At 43.1% G+C, this 21,292-nt stretch overlaps 2 protein-coding genes across 7 annotated transcripts in view; both read right to left on the bottom strand.

Moving 5' to 3' along the window:
• Positions 1 to 4,168, bottom strand: part of Vti1b (vesicle transport through interaction with t-SNAREs 1B) — a 41,351-nt gene extending 37,183 nt beyond the window's left edge. For 5 of the 6 annotated variants that reach the window (XR_010044861.1, XR_010044863.1, XR_010044860.1 and 2 more), the window contains exon 1: positions 3,914 to 4,166. Coding sequence is in view for 2 of the 6 variants with exons in the window: in XM_063241056.1 (XP_063097126.1) it covers positions 3,914 to 4,028 (115 nt within the window). In the remaining 4 variants the exon portion in view is untranslated. Of the gene's footprint in view, positions 1 to 3,913 lie in introns of all 6 variants that reach the window. The other variant, XM_063241057.1, reaches the window with a different exon arrangement.
• A 1,443-nt stretch (positions 4,169 to 5,611) lies between these two features.
• Positions 5,612 to 20,543, bottom strand: Rdh11 (retinol dehydrogenase 11). The gene is made up of 7 exons (XM_003472365.5): positions 20,382 to 20,543; positions 13,775 to 13,893; positions 12,648 to 12,803; positions 10,762 to 10,866; positions 9,915 to 10,124; positions 7,768 to 7,957; positions 5,612 to 6,407 (listed from the first exon to the last, which is right to left on the bottom strand). Exons 1-7 carry the CDS (start codon positions 20,444 to 20,446, stop codon positions 6,305 to 6,307), a joined length of 948 nt encoding a protein of 315 aa, XP_003472413.3. The 5' UTR covers positions 20,447 to 20,543; the 3' UTR covers positions 5,612 to 6,304.
• Between the last annotated feature and the right edge of the window lie 749 nt (positions 20,544 to 21,292).

The following is a 21,292-nucleotide window of genomic DNA, read 5'->3' as shown; positions in this document are numbered from 1 at the left end:
CATTCCTGTGACCAACAGCTCCTATCAGTAGATCAACAACTTGATCTTAGCACAGACCCCTCTAAATCTGTTTCCTCATCTGTAACAGGGAATACAATAGTACTGACCTCATTATGAATATTTGAAAGGTTAAAAGAGATAAAACTAACAAGCACTAAATAAGTTCCAGGTATAATAACGTCTTAATAATTATGCTAGGGATGGAATCCAGGGTTTCCCAAGTATTTTATCACCATATCCTTATCCCCCTATCACTGTTTTCAAAAACAACTCCTTAAGAAAGAAAACCTAGGGGGAAAAAATCCTAGGGGAGTATAAACAAAGCTAGAATAATTAAAATTCTGCAGCCTTTGAGTAATTGCTACTTTCAAGCCTGGTACATACAATATTCCATTATGATGAGTTTTTTCTGGCTCACAAAATAACGGGGTCTTGTAGATTCTGTCATTAAGGGAAGACATACCTGTTTGCCCTCTATATTATGTTCAGTGACTCCCCCCAGGTTATAAACTTTACTTTGTTTAAATTTAGTGGGGTTTCTAGTAATGATTAAGAGGAATAAGACTTGCTACTTGATATCATTCAGCCGAAGTACAGTTAATTTAGAATTGGTGTTATAGAGGTACCAGTGCCACATTTTACTGCCCTTTCATCTATTTGTTGCATACGTCCTTGTAAATTTTACCAGGTGAGTCACACTGCAGGCTCCTGCTTTAGCTTTGCTTTCTGTGTTTCCTTCTAGTCATGGTACAGATTCTGTCCCCTCAGATTCATATGTTGGAGCTCAGCTCCCCACTGTGATAGAGCAACAGAAAACAGCTCCCCAGCCAGTTCCGCTTCAGCTTCTTAGTTGCCCACGTGACAGTTCCTGCTGAATTTTAGTTGCTTCTGTTTCCTAGAAGCAGTTGGTCACTGTGAGGCATGCTGCAAGAACCAATCCCCAATTGATAAGCCCTTCTGCCTCTGTACTTCCTGCCTGCTTGTCCCATTTAAGCCCTAGACCAGCAAAAGGCTGAGAGTTGGGCAACTGTCCCAATGGGTGCCCGCCAACATAAAATAAATCTGCCTCAAAAAAAAAAAAAATGTAAAGATACTGAAATTTAAATGAATTAAAATAGGAAACTTTCAATAATTTTATCATTTACCAATTCTGACATACTGAAAAATATCTTCCAGTACTATAAAACAAAAACTAGAAATCTTGACTGTGGGCATTCAACACTAAATTAAGCAATTAAAGCACTCTGAGATATAGGCAGAAACCTCTTCAAATGGAGCAAAACTATGATCAGAAATTATGGTTTATGTGCCTAATGCAATACTCAGGGAATTAATATAGTACATGGTAATGGACGCTTACTGCCATGAAACTTCCTAACACTACACACTTTGTGTCTGATATCCTGCAAAAGCAGAAACTGAATACAGACTATACTTTTGGGAAATCAATACCTCTTTAGTTTTTCTTGCTTTAATAGATATATAATTTTAAGAGTACTGAAAATGAAGCCAGGATGGTAGATGCCTGCAAATCCAGTATTCTAGGAGGCTGAGGCAGGAGGAAGCAAATTTGACTGGGTAACTCAGTGATTTAGCAAGAGGATCTGTCTCACAATAAAAAATAAAAGGAATTAGGGTGCCAGCTTAGTGCAAAAGCCCTAGTTCAATCCCCAGTACCTCAAAACAACAACAAAAAACCAAGTTGCTTGTCACAAGTTTCTGATTCTACTGGTCTGGGCTGGAGTCTGAAAAATCTACATTTCTTCTAAATTCTCAGGTGGTGAAGGCACCGCTGGGTTCTCGCCTACACCTTCAAACTATTGTTATGGTAAAAGGAAGACAACATAAGTATCAGAAGCACATAAATTATTTAGTATTTTATAAAATAAGTGCCCTGGGGGAAAAAAGTAAAATAAGGTAAGAGTGCTGGCATTATTCTCATTAAATAAAAGACCAAATTTCTCATGCACTAATAACACTGGCTAATAGATCTTACTAATGTCAGGCAATATTCTAAGTTTTTTGGGGACAAGGTTCTACTCTGTGATTCAAGCTGGCCTAGAACTCACAATGATCCTCCTGCCTCAGCCTCCTGAGTGCTGGGATGAAAGTGTGTAGCATCATGCCTGGCTCGGGGGATAGTCTAAGGATTTTCCATATATTTACTCATTTATTTCTCACAGGAACACTATTAATTTAGATGCTATGATTTTCCCTCTATTCTGCAGGGGAAATTAGTTTGGTTAAAATAACTCGGAAATGATTAAGATATTGTGGGCTCAGATATTTTTTATTTCATTGTATCTGGATTTGGCTAAGAAATTACATAGTTTACTTATCTTAAATCTTCATTCATATTTCTTATTTTAAAAAGCTTACCTGGTCACACAACTATCAAAAAGTGGACTGAAACCAAATAGCCTGCCTGTGGAATTCTTCCTTTTAACTATGGTATTATTACAGTCCCTCTCAACTCATATTAACATGTTCTTCATAAATGCTACTTTTAATGGCAGAGAAACTATCTTGTGAGGCTAGAATGAAGCCTCATAATAAGTCATAATCTCACTTCTACAGATACCTGTGATGTTCTCATCTAAAACCCAAACAAGACTGCTTCTATCTCCTGTTCTGAATTTGATTCTTGGTACCCCTCCCCAAAAAGGTCACTCCTCTCTTTGTCTCTTTGTGGCAGTTGAGCTACATACATCCCTAGATCTTTTTATTTTGAGACAGGATCTTACTAACTTGCCCAGGCTGGACTTGTATTTACTTAAATTCATCGTTTACTCAACCAAGTGAAAAAATGCAGAAATCCTTTTTCCTTCCTCATGTCTCATATCCAGTCTGTTTAATTTCCTTCCTCATGTCTCATATCCAGTCTGTTTAATTTCTGCTTTGGAATCACATCTTCTAAAACTCATACTGTCAGACATGGTGGTGCATGCCTACAATCCTAGTACTTGGGAGGCTGAGGCAGGAGGATCGCTTGTGAGTTCAAGGGCAGCCTGAACTACACAGTGATATCCTGTCTCAAAAAAAAAAAAAGTTCCCATGTTACTTAGATGACTGCCACCAAGGCTCCCAATGTAGTCCCCTACAGCCACTCTTGTATCCTCTTAGCTAGGCATCAGAGCCCTTCTAGAATTAAAGTCTATTAATCAGCTGCTTGAATTCCTTAAGAAACTCTGCCAAGTCCAAATGTCTAATGTGACATTAGGTCCCTCCGCAATTTGGCTGTTTTACTTTCCCATATATACTCTAAGTTTCATAGTTGGGGATTTTTAATGTCTCATTCCTTCCTTGCCTCTTTTCATTTCCCCTCGGCCTAGCAAACTCCTATCCAATCCCTTACATTCTAGCCCCTAAAACTGTGATTCTCGTCAGGCTGGTGGCACACACCTGTGACTCCAGCACTCGGGAGGCTGAGGCAGATGGATCAACCTGAATTGGCGGCCAGTCTGTGCTACATAGTGAGTTCAGGACCAGCTTAGACTAGACTGTCTCAAAAAATTTTTTAAAAAAAGCTCCTATTCTTTCTAGTTCTTGGTCCTTTTTATACTACAAATTCTTTCTCTGGTGACTTTCTCTTGACAATGACGGATACAATAAAATACAGATCTATAAAAGAAACCCATTCTACCACAGCAGACTTAAAAACCCCTATGCTCTTCTTGCCACAGAAGAGGGGAGGCGAAAAGAATATACTGGGGTCCAGGTGAATCCGAGGGAGACAATTTGATCTGCATCCTCGGACCCGTCCATAGACCAAAAGGTAGCAAAGGAACAGTGGCGCAGACCCTGCCGGTCCTCGCGGGCGCATCTGGAGAGCAGGGGAGAGCATGGGGTGGAGGCTCTCGTTTTCAACCGCGCAGGGTTGAGTTCCCCACCTCGGGTCCCGCCCCCGTCTCACCGGTCCCGGCGGTCCCCAGCAGCCGCTCGGGCACCCCCCGTAGGTCTTCATGGAGGCCGCGAAAGATCTCGTGCAGCTTCTCAAAATGCTCGGAGGAGGCGGCGGAGGCGGCCATGGCGCAGCCGCCGAGACTCTGGGCGCTGGGACCCTTCCTCGCCAGCGGTCAGCCACCCAACCCTAAAGCCATCACAGCGACAGCCGCGCCGCCACCGCCGCCGCCGCCCTGAACGAGGCGCTTCCGGGGTCGCGCCGGGGTCCTCGGAGCGGAACGCCCAGCCGGCAGTCGGTCCCTGCTGAGCACCGGGCGCGGAAGCCTGACGGAAGCCAGGTAGGCCATGCTGCCCGGGCGACGCCGAGGCGGAGGCGACGCGGTGCCAGGACGAGCGGCAGTGCCCAGCCCTGGAACTGTCAGGCCCAGGACATGGAAGTCGCCTCTGTGGACGGTCGGAGGTGACCCGCGAGACGGGCAATTTGGTCGCTACCTCCGGGATCCGCCGGCCGGCCAGAAGGCCGTGCAGTGCATGCCGGGAGTTGTAGTCAGGCCTCTATGTGAGATCTGGCAGGTGCGCAGCGGTGTATCTGGTGTCTAGAGGTCATCGTTGCTGTCAAGGATCTTGCTTTTCCGCTTGCCTTCTTCAGCTGCTATCCTAAGCGTGGGCTTTTAGCCCTTGAGTGTTAGGTGCACCACTCTCCCACCAATCCCCAGGCTGCTGCAAGACTACTATTACTGGGCAAGTCTAAGGGCTAAAGTTACAGGGTTTTGGAAGTGGAACCTAGGCTGTGTGACCCCAAAATAGGCAGCCTCCAGCGGCCCGCCCTCTAGTGCACTAGGTGGCCTCACGCATTCACTTACAACTGGTATGAATGGTATTCTGGGGGGGGGGGGATTTAGGTCAGCGGCATAAGTGCCCGCCTTGCAAGCGTGCAGCCAGGAGTTCAATCCCCAGTACCAACAAATTAAAAAAAAAAAAAAAAGGTATTCCGCAGGGATTTGAGCATATACTCGTTTTCCTGTAGTGCATATATATTACTCTGTAGCCTTGCATAACTTATAATCTGATGAGGAAGGCAGACAGTTTTATCAAGTGTAATTGGCAAAATGTGACACGTTGACAGTGATAAAGTCCTCTACTCCATGGGTGTAAGTACCTCTGCACACTGATTACATGGTTTGCTTAAGAAGCCTATTCCCAAATGTTTGCTTGGGAGCCTAATATTTAAATTACCAACATGTATTAAAGGGATACATATAAAAAAATAAATGGGGCAGGTGTACCTCAGTGATAGAGCACTTGCTTAGTATGCATGAGGCCCGTATGATTTCCAGCACCTCAAAAAGAAAAAAAAAAAAAAAAAAAAAAAAAAAGAGTGTATACATGAATGCACAGGGGGAAATGTTTTGGTTTTTACCTCTTGGGCCTTTTTATCCTGAGTTCACTGACCATCTGATTCAACAGACAGCAATTTCACTGGACTCTTAGTATCACTGAGCTCAAAGAGATGACAAAGTCAGAAGTCAGAAGCAGTGTAGTAAATCCTACAGGACTAAGAGAAGGTTCAAAAAGGAGATACAACAGCTTGGGCTGATCAAGAAATGTAGAAAAAGTGATCTCCAAACAGTGTCATAAAAGAGAAACAGGAAATGGTCAGATAATCACATAATCCAGAGAATCAGTAACTGAAGCCAAGTGCTCTATCTTGTTATAGTGCACCTTTTATTACTTTATTGATCTCCTTATTCATCTGAGGAACATGACAGTTTAACTTGATTTTTATTTTGTCCTCCCCAAATGCCACAGCATCTTAGGAAAGGCAGCTGCTCTGTGGTCTAGATGTGGGAAAACATCTCAGCAGCAACGGCTCTAGGTTGTCAGAGCTAAAGTCAGGCCATAATACAGATTCGGTGATGAGTTACCTGAAGAATTCTGATGTTGGTGCCATGAAGCTCTGCTCTTAAAACAAGCCACTGTGACTTGTGAGGTTCAGCCAAGGTTCCAACATGGCCCCCTCTTGAAGAATTTTTCTGGTTGGGAGGAACTACAGTGTCAAAAAGAGGATAAACTAGTCCACATCCCCAGATATCAGCTATGCCAGAGCACAGATTCTCCGACACAGGAGTAAGTTTCGAAAGAAAATACGAGGTATGCAGGTCATTTTATCCAGTGATAGGAACAGAAAACTCCAGCAGTAGAAGAAAAAAGTGGGTCTAGACAAATGTAAGGTGTTGAGACAAATCTGGCCAGGGTGCTGGGATGCTACTGACACCATCAAGCAAGGCTGGAAGGTTCTGTTCTTTGTGCTCTCTTTGGCCACCTTGGAGAAGGATCATTTTGGCAGGGAGTACTGCATCAGCTGCTGCGCTCTTCTTTTGGATCCAAATGCCACCACCTGTCAATCCACTGGGAGGCCCAGCAGGTCACAGCTGACATCCCAAAGCCGCCTTGCTATCGTCTCATTACGAGCCTGGGCTGAGACCCATGTCACTTTGCACTCACTGGAAGGAAAAGAGACAGGCTTGAGGCAAAGGGTTAAGAATGGAATCTGCGGGGCTGGGAATTTAGCTCAGTGGTATAAGTGCCTGCCTGGTAAGCACAAGGTTGTGAGTTTGATCCCTGGTACCAAAAAACAATAAAAAAGAAACCCAATTATTAAAAAAAAGAAAAAGAAACAAACAAAAAACAACACAATCAACCAAACAAATAAAAGTATAGAATCTCTGCTTGCAATGAGAAATAGGACAGAAAACAATCTTGTGATCACGTGTCTTGCAGGTACCAAAGTCAGCGTTTGTTCTATATTTTCATTGTCCGTTACTACACGTCCATTATTTTTCCATGTCTGCTGTCTCAGTAAATGTGTCATCATCAACCTGCTAGTGACTGGTTTGTGATAGTTGAGGCAGATGATGGGCATATATGGGCTCAATAGTTATTCTACTCCTGTGTGTGTTCGAAATTCTCTAACAAAAAGTTTGAAAAAGTTTATTCAAGAAGAGTATCATAGATACTACTTCAACCTTAAATACAATAAAGGAATGCAGATTTATACCTTTTTAATGTTAAAAAACAAAACAAAACTAGGACTTCAAGATGAAATTTAAAAACTGGACTGATACAATAAGTCCGTAATAGATGGAAATAACAATTACCAATATAAAAGGCGGCATGTACAAGTCAAAAATGGAAAGTACCAGAGGAAGTATGAAATGTCAAATTCCCCTATTAAAATATAAAAACTCTAGAATCAAAAAGACAGAAGCTACTAGACAATCCCAGTGTCGGGAAGCTAATGCATAACACAATGGCACATGCCTGTACAGACACTGAGGTATCCTTCTGAGATAGGAGGACTGCAAGTTGGAGCGAGGCACTGTCCCAAAATTTTAAAAAAGGGCTGGGGCTGTAGCTTACTGGCCAGCACTTGCCTAGCATGCTTGTGTCCCTGGGTTCAATCCCCAATACTGCAAAAAACAGAACAAATAAAGCAAAAACATTACAGACAAAACAGAAGCAATAGTAGGCAATGTACTTTTTTTTTTTTGTCTTTTTATCGGTACCAGGGATCGAACTCACGACTGCCTGCTTGCAAGGCAGGCACTTATGCCGCTAAGCTAAATCCCCAGCACCGGCAATGTACTTTTTAGAAAGGTATAGCACACCTGACATATTCAAACTATTTGAAAAACAGACACGTTCGGGGCTGGGGGTTTAGTTCAGCGGCATAAGCACCTGTCTTGCAAGCAGGCAGTTGTGAGTTCGACCCCTGGTACCGATAAAAAGGAAAAAGACAAAAAAAAAAAAAAAAAAAAAAAAAAAGAAGAAAAGAAAAGAAAAGAAAAACAGACACGTTCATACCTGAAATGACTCCCATTCAGAACCTCAAGGCCTTCTGTCAGGGCACAGTACAGGCTGGTCTGGGCGCCTTGCTGAGGAGTCTTCAAGAAGTAGGAGAAAAGCCAGCACATGCATTTCATGACAGATGAGTGCCGAAATAACTCAGAGCTGACTGTGCCTGGATGTACAGAGTATGTCGTAACACCAGAGCCTGGGGGGCGGGGGTGGAGGATAGTGGGAGGAAGATGGATCTTGATTTTACTCAACAGTCAAAGAGAGCAAAGGATGTACATAAACTTGTGACCCTCACTTATGCATGCACTGCCTGCCGGTGGTTCACAGTAACACAAACCTCACTTCACAGATTAAGACTCAGAGAGGTTATTAACAGTTTCAGTACAGCAGGGCAGGACTCTGCCTCTCAGTGGCACTGCACATCACTGATCCTTCCTTCTTAAAATCTTTTTTTGTTGCTTTTCTTTGAGACAGAGTCTCACTATGGTTCAGGTTGGCCTACCCTCCTGAAGTGCTAAGATTACAGGCATGTGCTACAACTCCAACCTGGTTCTTGTAGTATACCCTGCCCACCCACCCAGGCACACCGGAGCAGCTCCTGAAAATTCCCTACCTTACCATGCATATCTTTCAACAAGCAATACGGTTTCCATATCCTAAACATCTCTCACAAGTGTTTCCAAACCTCCATCCCCAACATTTTCGCCAAGCTACTTTCAATTCCCACCTGGCCTACTGAATCACCTCCTGCATCTACTCCTGCCCATTTTTAAGAGGTTTTAATTTCAGAGGTTTTCAGAATCAAAACTAAAAACCTTTCTGTAGCATCTACCTACCTTTCAGTCTAAACTCAGCCCTGTATTCTAACATTACACCCCTCTGTTTCTCAAACTAAGCCCATACGTCATACACTGCTCCTCACCCCATCTACCCATTTAATTTCTAGTCACCCTTCAGAGCTCAGCTTGCAGCTCCCTACGTCAGACCACTCTTCTCCAAACCTATACTGAGTAAGGTCTCTACCCACTCCTGAAATCCATTGGAGAGATCCTTGCACTCTCCTCTGGAATATTTACCACAATTACAGTGAAACAAGGAACAGAAAGGACATCATCTGGATACTGTTAAGGCACATTTGCACTATGAAATACTGTGTAACTAACAAAATGAATGGGGATAAATGTGCAGCACTACACAGAAACCATGTTAGAACTGCAGCTCTCTGTGTCTAACATGCACAGAGGTAAATGTAAAGGGAGGTAACTGGGAAGGTGCACAGCTGTTGACGGTGGTCCCTTCAAGGAAGAAGAGTGGGAGGGGAGAAACGTATGAAGGGTTTTCTCACCTTTAATTCTGTAACTCTCCATACTATTTTAACTTTGCACAATGAGAGTGTGGCTAGACTAACACGTGGTAGTTGTATAAACACTGGCTAACTCTCTCTTCCCCACTGGATATAAAGCACATCAAGGAAGGGGCCACGCTTGTCTTGTCCGCCTCCTCCTCTCCAGTCCTCTAACCAGGACCCTGGATGCCAGCGGTCTGGAATGCACTTCTGCAGAACAGTAGGGGTGATGCCTGGGCCTGATTATCTGAGCTTAAATTCTGTCTGCCTCAACTCCTGAACACTGCCCACCACAGATGTCCTTTTGCTTTACTGGAAATTCAGAGTAGACAATGCTAAGGAGTGCTGCTTACGTGTGCCTGGAGATTTCCCTTCTGAAGCATACTTTCCCTCTTACTTGATCCTTTGCTACTAGGAAGCACACAACACACACACCACCACCACCACCACCAGCACCACCACCAAATGTGCAGTCTTCATGGCTGTCTCTAGCGCCAGCTCAGTTCCCTCCCTTCTTTTCAGATTCATATGCATCAGAACTTCTTGCCTTGCCCACAAGACCTGAATTAATTATAACAATGCGCTGTAAAGCAATCGCCCTTTATATAAGAGAAAATATGTTTGAAAAGTTAAGTAACTTGCTGCAGGTCACACAGCTAGTCAATTAGTGAAGCCTTCATTCACAATTTCCCTGTCCCCAGGCAGCAATCTTCAGTATTCAGTGTAGGCTCCAGAAAATGGTTTCCACCTTGGGACTTGCAGCCACTGCTCACTGCCTCTCATCTCCCTGCCCCCTTGCCAAGCCCACCTTGCAGCCTCTTGGCCAGCTCCCGGGTGAAGAGGATGTTGGCTAACTTGCTATGGCAGTAGGCCAGTCCCGAATGGTAGAACTTCTCGCCCTGCAGGTTATGGAAGTGAATCCTTCCCAGGTGATGCCCCAAGGACGACAAATTTATTACCCTTGAGGGAGCCGAGTCCTTCAGTTTCTCTAGCAGCAGATGGGTCAGGAGGAAATGACCTGTGGAGGAAAACCAGGATTGTCAAAGCTCAAGGCCAGTATGGGATAGGAGTAGTGGTGAGCCGGTCTAAGCTAAGGAAGGCAGAGAACGCAGGCGTTAGGTCTTCTGCTTCAACTTTTTGTCAACTAGAGGAACAGTGCAGAGAGAAACAGCCAAACACATGAAATATCATTATAGGAGGTATGAATAGGTCTGGACTATGTGAAAAACAAGTCCAATCTTAGTCCAACAATGTTCTCTTTAATAGCAGGTAACCTAGCTGGGTATGGTGGCACATGCCTGTAATTCCAGCACTCAGGAGGCTGATGCAGGAGGATTGCCTGGAATTTGAGACCAGCCTGGGCTCCACAGTGAGTTCAGAGCCAGCCTGAACTACACAGCGAGACCCTGTCTCAAAAGACTAAAAACAAAGACCAAAAACACCTCCGAGGTAAATCAGATTTAAATCATAGACTACAAAGTGGAGAGAGTCTGGAGCAGGCCTCAGCTTCAGGCAGGGCTAAACTGTTCTTTACTCACACATGGTCTACTATGGCTCTCAGTTCCAATCACACCACAAAGAAGGCTCAATCTGACCTTTATGTTTTCCAAGAACTTTAGGTTCCTTCTAGCTTTGTGATGAGGCAGATTTCTTACCCAGGTGGTTCACACCTATGTGCATCTCAAAGCCATCTGCTGTCTTGGAGTAGGGACACATCATCACTCCTGCATTGTTGATCAAAATGTGGAGATGCTCTTCCTCTGCAGGGAAGAAAAAATGGAGCAGTCACCACTGTTACATATTAGAAATCTGCTTTATAATCCGACTTTAAATGTGGGAGTGCACTGGCCGGGAATTTAGCTCAGTGGTATAAGTGCCAGTCTGGCAAGCATGAGATTGTGAGTTTGATCCCCAGTACACCCCCAAAATGTGGGGATGCAGAAATTTAATCTTTTCTCTGTCTCCTCTTCACATTTACTTTGTTTTTGTTTTTTGTTTTTTTCAGGCTGGCCTTAAACTCACTATTTTCCCCAAACTGGCCTCGAATTTGCAGTGATCCTTCTGCGTCAGCCTCCAGAATGATGGGATTATAGGCATGTGCCACCAAGCCCCACTGGTATTTTTTATGGTTAGGCTTCAGTTGAATACTAAATACTTTTTTTACAACAGGGAAAAATTCCATTTGTATCACTGAATGCCTTTCCCAGTTTCCAGTTCAGGAGCTACTTCCTGCTTTTGGAAATTATTCCATCCATCTCTCCTGATTTGTGAAGCTGACTGGAAAGATCCCAAAGTAAGAGAAAAAAAGATGTTCAACATCATGATGTCTCTCTAATACAAAAAACTGAAGGAGTTAGTGAGATCCAAAATGTACAACAGATATTATGAAGGCGAAAGGGGAGGAAATGTCTAAAAAGGGAAGATGGTAATCATTTTTAATTTCTTATTATCTTGTTTTGAAGTCTTATATTGTTTTCATTGTTTGGTTTGGTTTTATTCTGTTTTGTTTCATTAGATTCTATTGTGTCTGATGGAATGGGCAGCTATTTTGAAGATAACATGAGGCATTATGGTAGCCATTATTGATTTCCTATTATCTTGTTTTGAAGTCCTGTATTACGCTCATTGTTTGTTCTAATTGGCTTTGTTCTATTTTATTTTGTTTCTCTTTAAAATAAAGTTAAAAAAAAATATTTGATATGAACCTCTGCCACTGGGTTCCTGGTCCCAAAAGAAATATGTGAAGTTTAAGGGTTCATTTCTTTGTATGGTTTGTAATTTATGACAGTGGACTCAAAGCAACTGCAGTTGTTTCCCTGACAGGCTAAGATCTACAGGTGATGATGAGCTATGCCTGACGAAATATTATAAGAGTTTTTATGTTCATGCCTCAGCTCAAGATTCCTGCACCCCAAAATAAACAAAATAATAAGGTCATCACTACGGATGACCTTATACCATTTGGTTATACGGCTTCAAATCCCACAGATATAAGCCTGGGTTTCTAATTTATTATAGATGACCCACTATTTGGCCATGACCCAAAGAGATGGTGAATTCCTTTGTCATGTCCCTGACCTGGTGCCCACACTGTTTTACTCTGTGATCTTAGCTCTTATATTACAGATCAGACGGCCCTTAAGTGCCCGCTCTCAAGGGCCTCAGGTCTTTAGACCAGTGATGGTGAATCCTTTAGAGCTTTCAGTAATAAACAGCTGACTGTGGCACATGTGCCAGGGATTCGCTGCCACTGCTCTAGACCCTAAAAAGCCCGTACTGAGTTCTGATGCTCTCATGAGATTTTCAGCTTCAGCTTTTGCTCACTGCCATGGCTTTGGGGGTTCCTTTTTTGTTTCTGTCTCCTGAGGATGTCCGTTTGGCATTAATCACATCTAAAGATGAAAATGACTTTAACTCTATATTGAAAATTTTTGGCTATATTTTATGTATTATTTCTGTGTTTTAGAGAAACCATTTCCTTTTATCCAAGTCTACCAACATGATCATAAACCCACAATGTAGTCTCTCATTCTATACTTACCTGCTAAGAAGTCCTTAGCAAAGGCTCGAATACACTTAGTGTCAGCCAGGTCCAGCTTCCGCACCAACACCTGCTGGTTCCCTGTCACGGCTTGGATCTCTCTGGCTGCTAGTTCCCCTTTTTGCACATTCCGGCAAGCTAAATACACGCGGGCTCCTGTCACCCAACATATGAAAGAGAAACTGTCAGTGCTTCTTTTCTTTTCCTTCTTTTGTGGTACTGGGGATTGAACCCAGGACCTCTTAGCTAAGTGACATCCCCAGTCCTTTATTTTTTGAAACTTTATCTCAAAGTTACTAAATAGCCTTAGTTGGACTAAAACTCAAAATCCTCCTGCCTCAGCCTCCCAGAATACTTAAGACTACACATGTGTGCCACCATACCTGGCTGTCAGTTCTAATTTTTTTTTTTTTTTTTTTGTCTTTTGAGACAGGATTTCATTATATAGTTCAGGCTGGCCTTGAACTCACTTTGTAGCCTAGGTTAGCCTCAAACTCACAGTGACCCTCTTGCTTCAGCTTCCCTTCAGCTCAGATTTACAGGCATGCATCACCACGCCTGGCTTGTCAGCTCCATTTTTTTTTTTTTCTTCACTTCACCATAGAAAATATTCAGTCATTTATCTGCCAATTCTTTTTTTTTTTTTTTGGTGCCAGGGATCAAACTCACGACCTCATGTTTGCCAAGCAGACTCTTACACTACTGAGCTAAACCCCTGGCCATCAGCTCCATTTTTAAGTAGGCATTATAGACCTATAACTGATGTCAAACATTATTTTCTCTTGGGTTTGTATGTGTGTGTGTGCATGCTAGGGATTGAACTCAAGCCCTTGTGCATGTTAGGCAAGTGCCTTACCACTAAGCCTGGAACCATTTTTTGTTTTTAAACAGGAATTTTTACATGTACTTTACAACAGTCACCTGAAGCAAATCAGAAAAGAAAAACAGATCAGTAAGATTTAAGTGCCCACTCTGTGTATAGCACTGTACTACGTTCAGATTAGCAAATCAGTGAGCTACTTGGAGAGTTCTTAAATTCTAAATTAGACAATAGACAATGAGAACAACCATCACTGTGAGGAGTAAAACAACAGGAGTGCAAAGCAACTGAGAGCAGATGAACTTGCCTCTCCGCGCCAGCTCTTTGGCTGTCTCCTTTCCGATGCCTACGTCAGCTCCAGTGACTATCGCGACCTTCCCAGGAAGCTGGACAGTAGATGTGCACATCTCAAAGGCCAGCATTTTCCTACAGAGGAAAGGCAGAGAACTCATCAGTTCTTTATTATCCCATCTCAGCAAAGGTTCTGGAAACACCCTAGGCTAAAGCTTGCTTTGGTTTCTTTACTGGTTCCCCTTCTCCCTATTTTTTCTTTTTTTTTTTTGACACAGTCTCACAAAGTAGCCCAGACTGGCCTAGAGCTCACTAAGAGGTCCGCGCTCAAACTCATGTTCCTGCTAGCTCAGTCTTCTGAGTGACAGGATTGTAGGCCTCTGGCATCACACCTGGCTTCATGGTTGTCCTTTTATAAATTTAAGGAATGGGCAGGGGTGGTGGCTCATGCCTGTAATCCCACATGGGAGGCTAAGGCAAGAGAAATGCTATGAATTCAAAGTCAGCTGAGGCTAAGCAGTGAGTTCAAGTCTGGCCTGAACTAAAGAGTGAAGCCCTCCAAAAAACCCCCCAAAATAAATAAAATAAATTTAAGGAACTTAGGAGAAAAAAAGACTGAAGTTTTTTTTCTCTCATTCAGGACAGAGGTGATTCTATTACAAGCTTAGAACGGCTCCCTGCAACACCACTACTGGAGGAATATTTGATTAGCCAGGCACCTGATTCAGTTTGAGCTCTCTGAAGCATTTTTGGAAATCACAAGACTAAACCAAGAAAACAAAAAAAAAAAAAACTGGTCTCCACATGCCAATCTGTTCACAGTTGGTATTTTACAGTCTAGAAAAATGGGTTAATCCAATTCAAAGAGTTTTAATTTAAAAAGCTTATGAATCTAGGACAAAGCAAAATAAGAGCCAGGCACAGTGGCACACACTTGTAATCCCAGCACTTGGGAGGCTGAGGCAGGAAGATTGCTGTGTGTTCAAGCCTCCCTGGGCTACATAGTAAGTTCAAGGCTATCCTGAACTATATAGCAAGATCCCACCTGAAAAAGAAAACAACAAATTTACCTTCATACACATTAACATACTTAAAAATAAGACCAGGGTAGGGCATGTAGCTCAGTGGTAGACTGTGTGCTTAGCATACATGGAGCACTGGATTTGACGCAAAGGACAAAAACAAAACAAAAAATGATGAAAGAAAAAATAAATATAAGGGTTCAAGTCCTCATTTGTCTAAATTAGAGTTGTAGTTCCTAAGCACTATGCTATACAGACTTTCTAAAGGATGAATGAACATACAAACACCTACTAGCAGACCTCTAATTTTTCTTTTCTCTACAATCTTGAGAATAAAAGAATCTGTTGATGTGTTGACTGTGCTTTATTCTTGTTTTTGCTTTTCACAGTTTGAGCACTGAACCCAGGAACACACTATGACTGAGCTACATCCTTTTTTTACTTTGAGACAGGGGCTTACTAAGTTGCCCAGGATGGCCTTGAACTTCTGACACTCATACTCAGTTTCAGAAGTATCACAATGTGGAGGACCACCTGGACAACGCTTTTTTTTTTTTTTTTTTTTTTTTTTCGTTTCTTAACTTTTAATTTTTTTTTTAATTTTTTTTTTAAATTTTATTTAAGGAGAAAAGAAAAAAAAGCAGAGAAAGGGTACAAGTTATACAGATTTGCAGAAAAAAAAATGAACAGTAGGAAATTACTAGTTAATGGATTACATATTGTCATCTTAGAAATAATTGTTCAAGTCACAAAATTAAAGCTTGTAAAGTGGACATTCCATCAATGATACTGCAAACAGTTCTGTTCAATGGTCCAATAAAACTCTGTGATATCATTTTCTATCTTATACACTTAAATATACATGCAGTTATATAGTACAGAGCACTTTCTTTTCCTCTCTTTTGTACAATGACTATTACACATTTTGGGTTTCATTGCTCCCATGGTTCTTATTACTTTTTTGGAAGAGAGTAAAACCAAATGTGACATAACAGAACAGAATCGGTCAAGTCAAAAGGGTGGACATAATAGATAATGTGAAAACATAATACAAGGTGATCAACAATGGTTACCATAATGCCTCCCGCTATCTCTAATAGAATTGCCTATATTGTTAGTTACAATACAATTGAACAAAACTGTAAAGAATAAAACCGACAAAACCAAAACATTGGAGACATTGTAGGTCTTCAAAAATAGATAAAAGTCAATGAGAATGGGCGTTATAATGAATCTCATTATCTTCACAGCTGATGCCTAAATTTTCGAACCTGATACTATCCAGCAAAACAGAATGGGGGAACATCAGTTAAAAACCAGATGGTGAGAGTAATACAGGGCTTTAAATCGAGGTAATGGAAAGTCAAAGTGGGTTACTATAATATATCCTGCTATTTTTTCCTTTAATTAAAAGGATAAAAATAAAAAAGTAAATAATGGAGTGGAGATTGAGATAAAAGAGGGCATAACAACGAAACAGCACAGATCAAAACATAACCATTTAAGCAGAATAGTGTTTCACCACCAGATAATCCTGACGTAAAAGTAGTTACCATATTATCTCTTTCCTTGAAATCCTTGAGTACAACTTCGTATACTGTAGCATTAAGTATATCAAAACAATGTAAAACCATTCAAGAGAATGACAGCATTACAGAGTATTTAGAATCGACTAACAGAAAATGAACAATGGTTTCTGTATAATCTCCTTGTCTTTAAAAGGTTTTTGCTTATACTATCATACATAATAAAATCCAGTAAGATACAACCTATTTGGACCATTGGAGACAGAAGGACAAAAGCTAGATGAGACTTCAAAACAAGATGATACTAAATCAGTATTACCTATTAAGATGTCATTTTCTCTAAAATAGCTGTTCCTACCATCCAATCTTCTCTGCCTCATTTCTGTTGAGCTCTTATTCTGTCAGTAGCTGTCAGTTTGTCTTCTTCACTTTGTTCTCTGCTCCATTCATTGTGGCCTCCATTATTTCTGGATTCTTTGTATTTTTCTTTTTTTAGAATATCCTGCAATACTCTCTGTAGAGTTGAATTGGTGGTTGCAAATTCCCCCAGTTCCTCTTTATCCTGGAAGCACCTTGTTTTTCCATCAATTTCGAGGGACAGTTGTGCAGGATATCTCAATCTTGGCTGGAGATTATTATCTTTCAAAGCTTGAATTATTTCCCCCCAAGCTCTTCGTGATTTGATGGTTTGTGCAGAGAAATCTGCTGTAATTCTGATGGGTGCTCCCTTGTAAGTGGTCTGCTTCTTGTCTCTGACAGCTTTTAATATTCTGTTCTTGTATTGAATTTCTGGAATTTTTATTATTATATGCCTGGGTGTTGCTCTGTTTGGGTTGTAGGTAGCTGGGGTCCTGTATGCCTCATACATCTGAGTATCTTTACCTTTTGCTAAATTAGGAAAATTCTCCTGGATTATTTCTGTGAGTAGCTTTTGTAGTTCATTTGTTTGTGTCCCTACTTCTTCTTTTATGTTCTTAATCCTTAAGTTATGGCTCCTCTTATCATCTTCTTGTCTTTGTATTATTGCTGTTTGTTTCTTTGTTATTTTTAAGAAGTTTTTCATTTCATTCTCCCATATTACAATTCTGCCCTCCAGTTCAGATAGTCTGTCCTTAGTTTCTTTCAAGCTGTTATGCCAGTCTTCGATAGACTTCTTAGTTTCTTGGTAGTCCCTTTGAACCTGCTTCACGTATTCTATGCTTTCCCTGTTTTCTCCATCAAACACTTCTCCCCTCTTTTTCTGTTCTTCCATTCCACCATCTGTTTTTTCTTGGGTGGTGCTTAGTATTTCTCTAACTATTTTGCATACTTCTAGCTTCAGGTCGTTGATAACTTCATTCCTGAATTGGTCTATGAGGCTCTCTATATGGCGCCTTATGTGTAATGGTGCGGTGTCTGTTATTGCCTGTTTCTCAGAATTGGGGGCCGAGGAGCCTTTCTTGTTGCTGCCTCTTCCCATATTCTCTGTTCCTTATATATGCAAGCTTATATGAGAGGCCCAGCTTCTCTCCCTGTCAGCCACAGCCTGATCGAATTGCGCCGGTTAGGTGTTTCCACTCACTGCTGCACACCAGGCAGCCTACGCGGGGGCCCGCCCCTCCCGGCCTCCGTCAGGCTCTGGGATCTGGGTTGGGCCAGCCTACGGGGTCCGCCGGCAGCGTCACGCAGGCCAGGCACTTTTCACCAATCCCGCCCGAGAGGGGAATGTGTGGCTGGAGTCGCCAGCGCGCCCTGCTCCCACAGGACTGCCCGGGCCCAGAAAGTCCGCTGGAGTCAAACTGTGGTGGAGTGTCAGTTTCTCTCACTCACCTCGCCACAAGTCAGAACATGCCTCCCTGCCTGTCCTGTTTTCGACTCCGTTCACAGACTCCCGTTCTCAGAGTTTCCGTGCGTCTCTCTCCTTGCCGAGCCGACGTAGAGGCAGCCAGCCACCGCGCGGCGGGAAACCCAAATGGCGTGGGGTCCAGCCTCAGCAGCGAGGCTTTTCTGTTCCTGTTTTAGCACCAGGACTGCATTCCAAGTTGGTTTCTCTCAGCCGAGTTCGTTCCTGAGTCAGCAGAGCATAACTCCACCTGCTTATGTCTCTTTAGTCCGCACCATACCTGGCTTCTGAGCCTAGTTTTCAGAGAGCCTCCGGTAGTTGCTGTTATCTGTCCGCCATGTTCTCCCGGAAGTCCTTTTTTTTTTTTTTTGTGATGGCATGACATTGTTTCTTATATGGTTCAGGCTGGCATCGAACTCAGAGATCTTCCTGCTTCAGCCTCCCAAATGCCAGGATTATAGAAGTTTGTCACTGAAAGCAATTATCTCCGTTTTGGCTAACCTTGGCCCTATCAGCAAGTACTGATACGTACAGAGCTGGCTAGGTCATTTCTTTATCCCTTCAATTGGCTTTAAGCAATGTAAATAAGACTGGTTGAGCTTGATTCTCCAAAAAACATGGTTGAGCCAGGCAGGAGGCAGGATGAAAAGCCACCAATCCGTCATCTGGGATCAGCCTTGAGATAAGAAGCTATGGGCTGGGGATTTAGATCAGCACAAGGTTGTGAGTTCAGTCCTCATACCAAAAAAAAAAAAAAAAAAACAAAAACGCTATGACTTCCCAGGATAGAAAACTTTACACATAGGAGCTGAAGCAGTGGGCCCCAAAACATTAGATATTATCTCAATTGTGCTACGCAGATTAGTCTTTCTGCATATCTTTCTCCCTGCATATTGCAGAGGTGTTTTCTGCCCACGCACATTGACCAGTTCAGAGTACTCACATATTTCCTGCCACTTTCATAGTCACCTATCCTCAAGTCACTCCCTTCTCCACAAATTAATAAAGACTGGGTTGGGCCCTGGGTCGAGGCCTTTGTTCCGGTGAATCACTCTGTTGGCTCCCCATAACTATGTCTTAGTGTCTTTATTCTCACCATGAGTTGTACTAGAAGTAGTAGATTGGAATTAATTTATTGGAACTCCAATAACTTTTCCAGGGGATTACAAATATAAACTTCCCTTAACAGGAAAGAGGAGGACTGGGAAGGGCTCTATCACATCTGGCAAAGCGCTTCTTTCCTTTCTTCCTTTTTTTTTTTTAAGACAAGATCTTGTCATGTAGTCCAAACTGGCCTTGGACTGGCCTTCAGCCCTTTTTATTGAACTTGGAATTCAAGGTGCACTTTCTTAACAGGTTAAGTTGTCCTACATTAGCCACCTGAGTGCAGGTATTACAGGCGTGCACAGCCACATCTGGCTAGAAGACAAGTCTTGATTTCCATTTTTTCTTTTGGGTGCCAAAGGATCAAAATCAGGGCCTTGTGCATACAGGCAAGTATGTACAACTAAACCAGATCCCGATCTTGACCAATTGGAGAATAAAGAAATGACAGAGTTGTAGCTGGTTCAAATTCCCTTAGAACCATGACCACGTGCCAAGAGGAAAGAGTGAGTCTTTTTAGAGACTGGCCCACCGTCACTACGGATGACTTTCTCAGATCCAATCAGCAGCTTGCCCGCTCCCTCTGCTGATTCTCTAGATCCCACTTCTCCATTTTCCCAAAACGGCCTTCTTTGCCCACCTGCTTTTAACTCCCATTCACTTCTGTCCCTAACCTCTGCCCGCGGAAGAGCAGCAAAAAGAGGGCACCCAGCAAACTAAAGATGATACTATTCCCATCAGTTTCCCAGGGAAAAAGTGGAATCGCTCCTTTGTACTCCAAAGCCTAGAAACAAAAAGCTACACCCCGCTGGTCCAAGGCGTGCGGGGGAAAATAGTGCATTGTGGGGGTGCGTACCCCACAAGGGAGTCTGACACCCGCCGAGCCCTAGCGCTTCGGCTTCTCCAAAGCAGGAGGGAGGTGCTGCTGGACGCTAAAGAGGACCAGGAGTAGCAGAGAAGGATGCTTGGGACCGCCGCCCCTTCCCGACCTCCAAGACACCCGGACCTCACTTGCAAACCGCTGAACGCGGATCTCGGCCATCTTGGGGACCCTCCGGGAAATTTTCTTTCGCAAAACAGAGCTTTAGAGAGAATTCGTGTCCCCCCGAAAAGACTTCGCAATAAAAGGCTATATACATTTGCACAGACCTGATTTGAGGTGCAGCCACGAACAGGAGGAAGAGGAAGAAAAGGAGGACCAGAAGTCCAAACATCCCTGCTAGTTGCAGCGCCAGAGTGCTACCGCCTCCACAGCTTCCCTTTGCGCACCTACCCTGCTTCCACGGCAACGCCCCGGCGCAAAGACCTCTGGGAAACGTAGTCCCGGGTTGGGCGGCGAGGGGCGGGGCCACAGGGAGGCGCTGCTTGCTGAATTCCTGAGGTGTGGAACCACTGGAGAGGTGCACGGTAAATCCGGGACTGTCTGGGCCGAGTGTCTGTGGGATCATCCACAAAGCACTCCTGCAGCCCTCTGACCACCAGCGGTGCTTGCGAAATCTCTCCAGTTCTCCACTATCGCCCCGGGGTGAAGTTCGCTTCTGGTTGTTTCTCTCCAACCTTGGTTAACATTGTTCCAGCTGGGGATTAGGTGAGGTCTCTGGAAAAATGCTTAGGCTCATTAGCTAGGAGAGGAGCCTTTGGACTCTGAGAGTTGGTGCCGTGAGGTGAGTGCAAACCCTTCCTGCTCAAGGATTGTGGAGTGGAAGCACCAACTGGTCCTAAGACCCTCTGGAGAATCACTTCTTGTGTGTAGTGTGAGTTATGATGGTAGCTGTCATAAGTTTCCTATTATTTGCTTGTAGGTTTATGATAATAAAATATAGTTTCCTGATGACTGTGTCACCTGTATAAATTCTCAGTGTAGCTACCAATTTCCTAGATTGGCACAGTTGGATTTTATCGGTTTCTAAGTATTAACTCCCTTTTGAATTAAGGCCACAGATATGTTCTTAGGAAACAGGCACGCTTCTTGCTCAACCATTTCTTTCATCCTAGGTCTACTCTCTGCCTAAACACAGTAATATTTTTGGTGGTTCTTTTGATTGCGCCATTTCCATTTG

This window comes from Cavia porcellus, unplaced genomic scaffold, assembly GCF_034190915.1.
Source record: "Cavia porcellus strain 051 isolate PalLab524CR breed Dunkin Hartley unplaced genomic scaffold, mCavPor4.1 scaffold_31, whole genome shotgun sequence".
NCBI classification, from domain to species: domain Eukaryota; kingdom Metazoa; phylum Chordata; class Mammalia; order Rodentia; family Caviidae; genus Cavia; species Cavia porcellus.
This window is presented reverse-complemented; position numbering and strand designations above follow the sequence as displayed.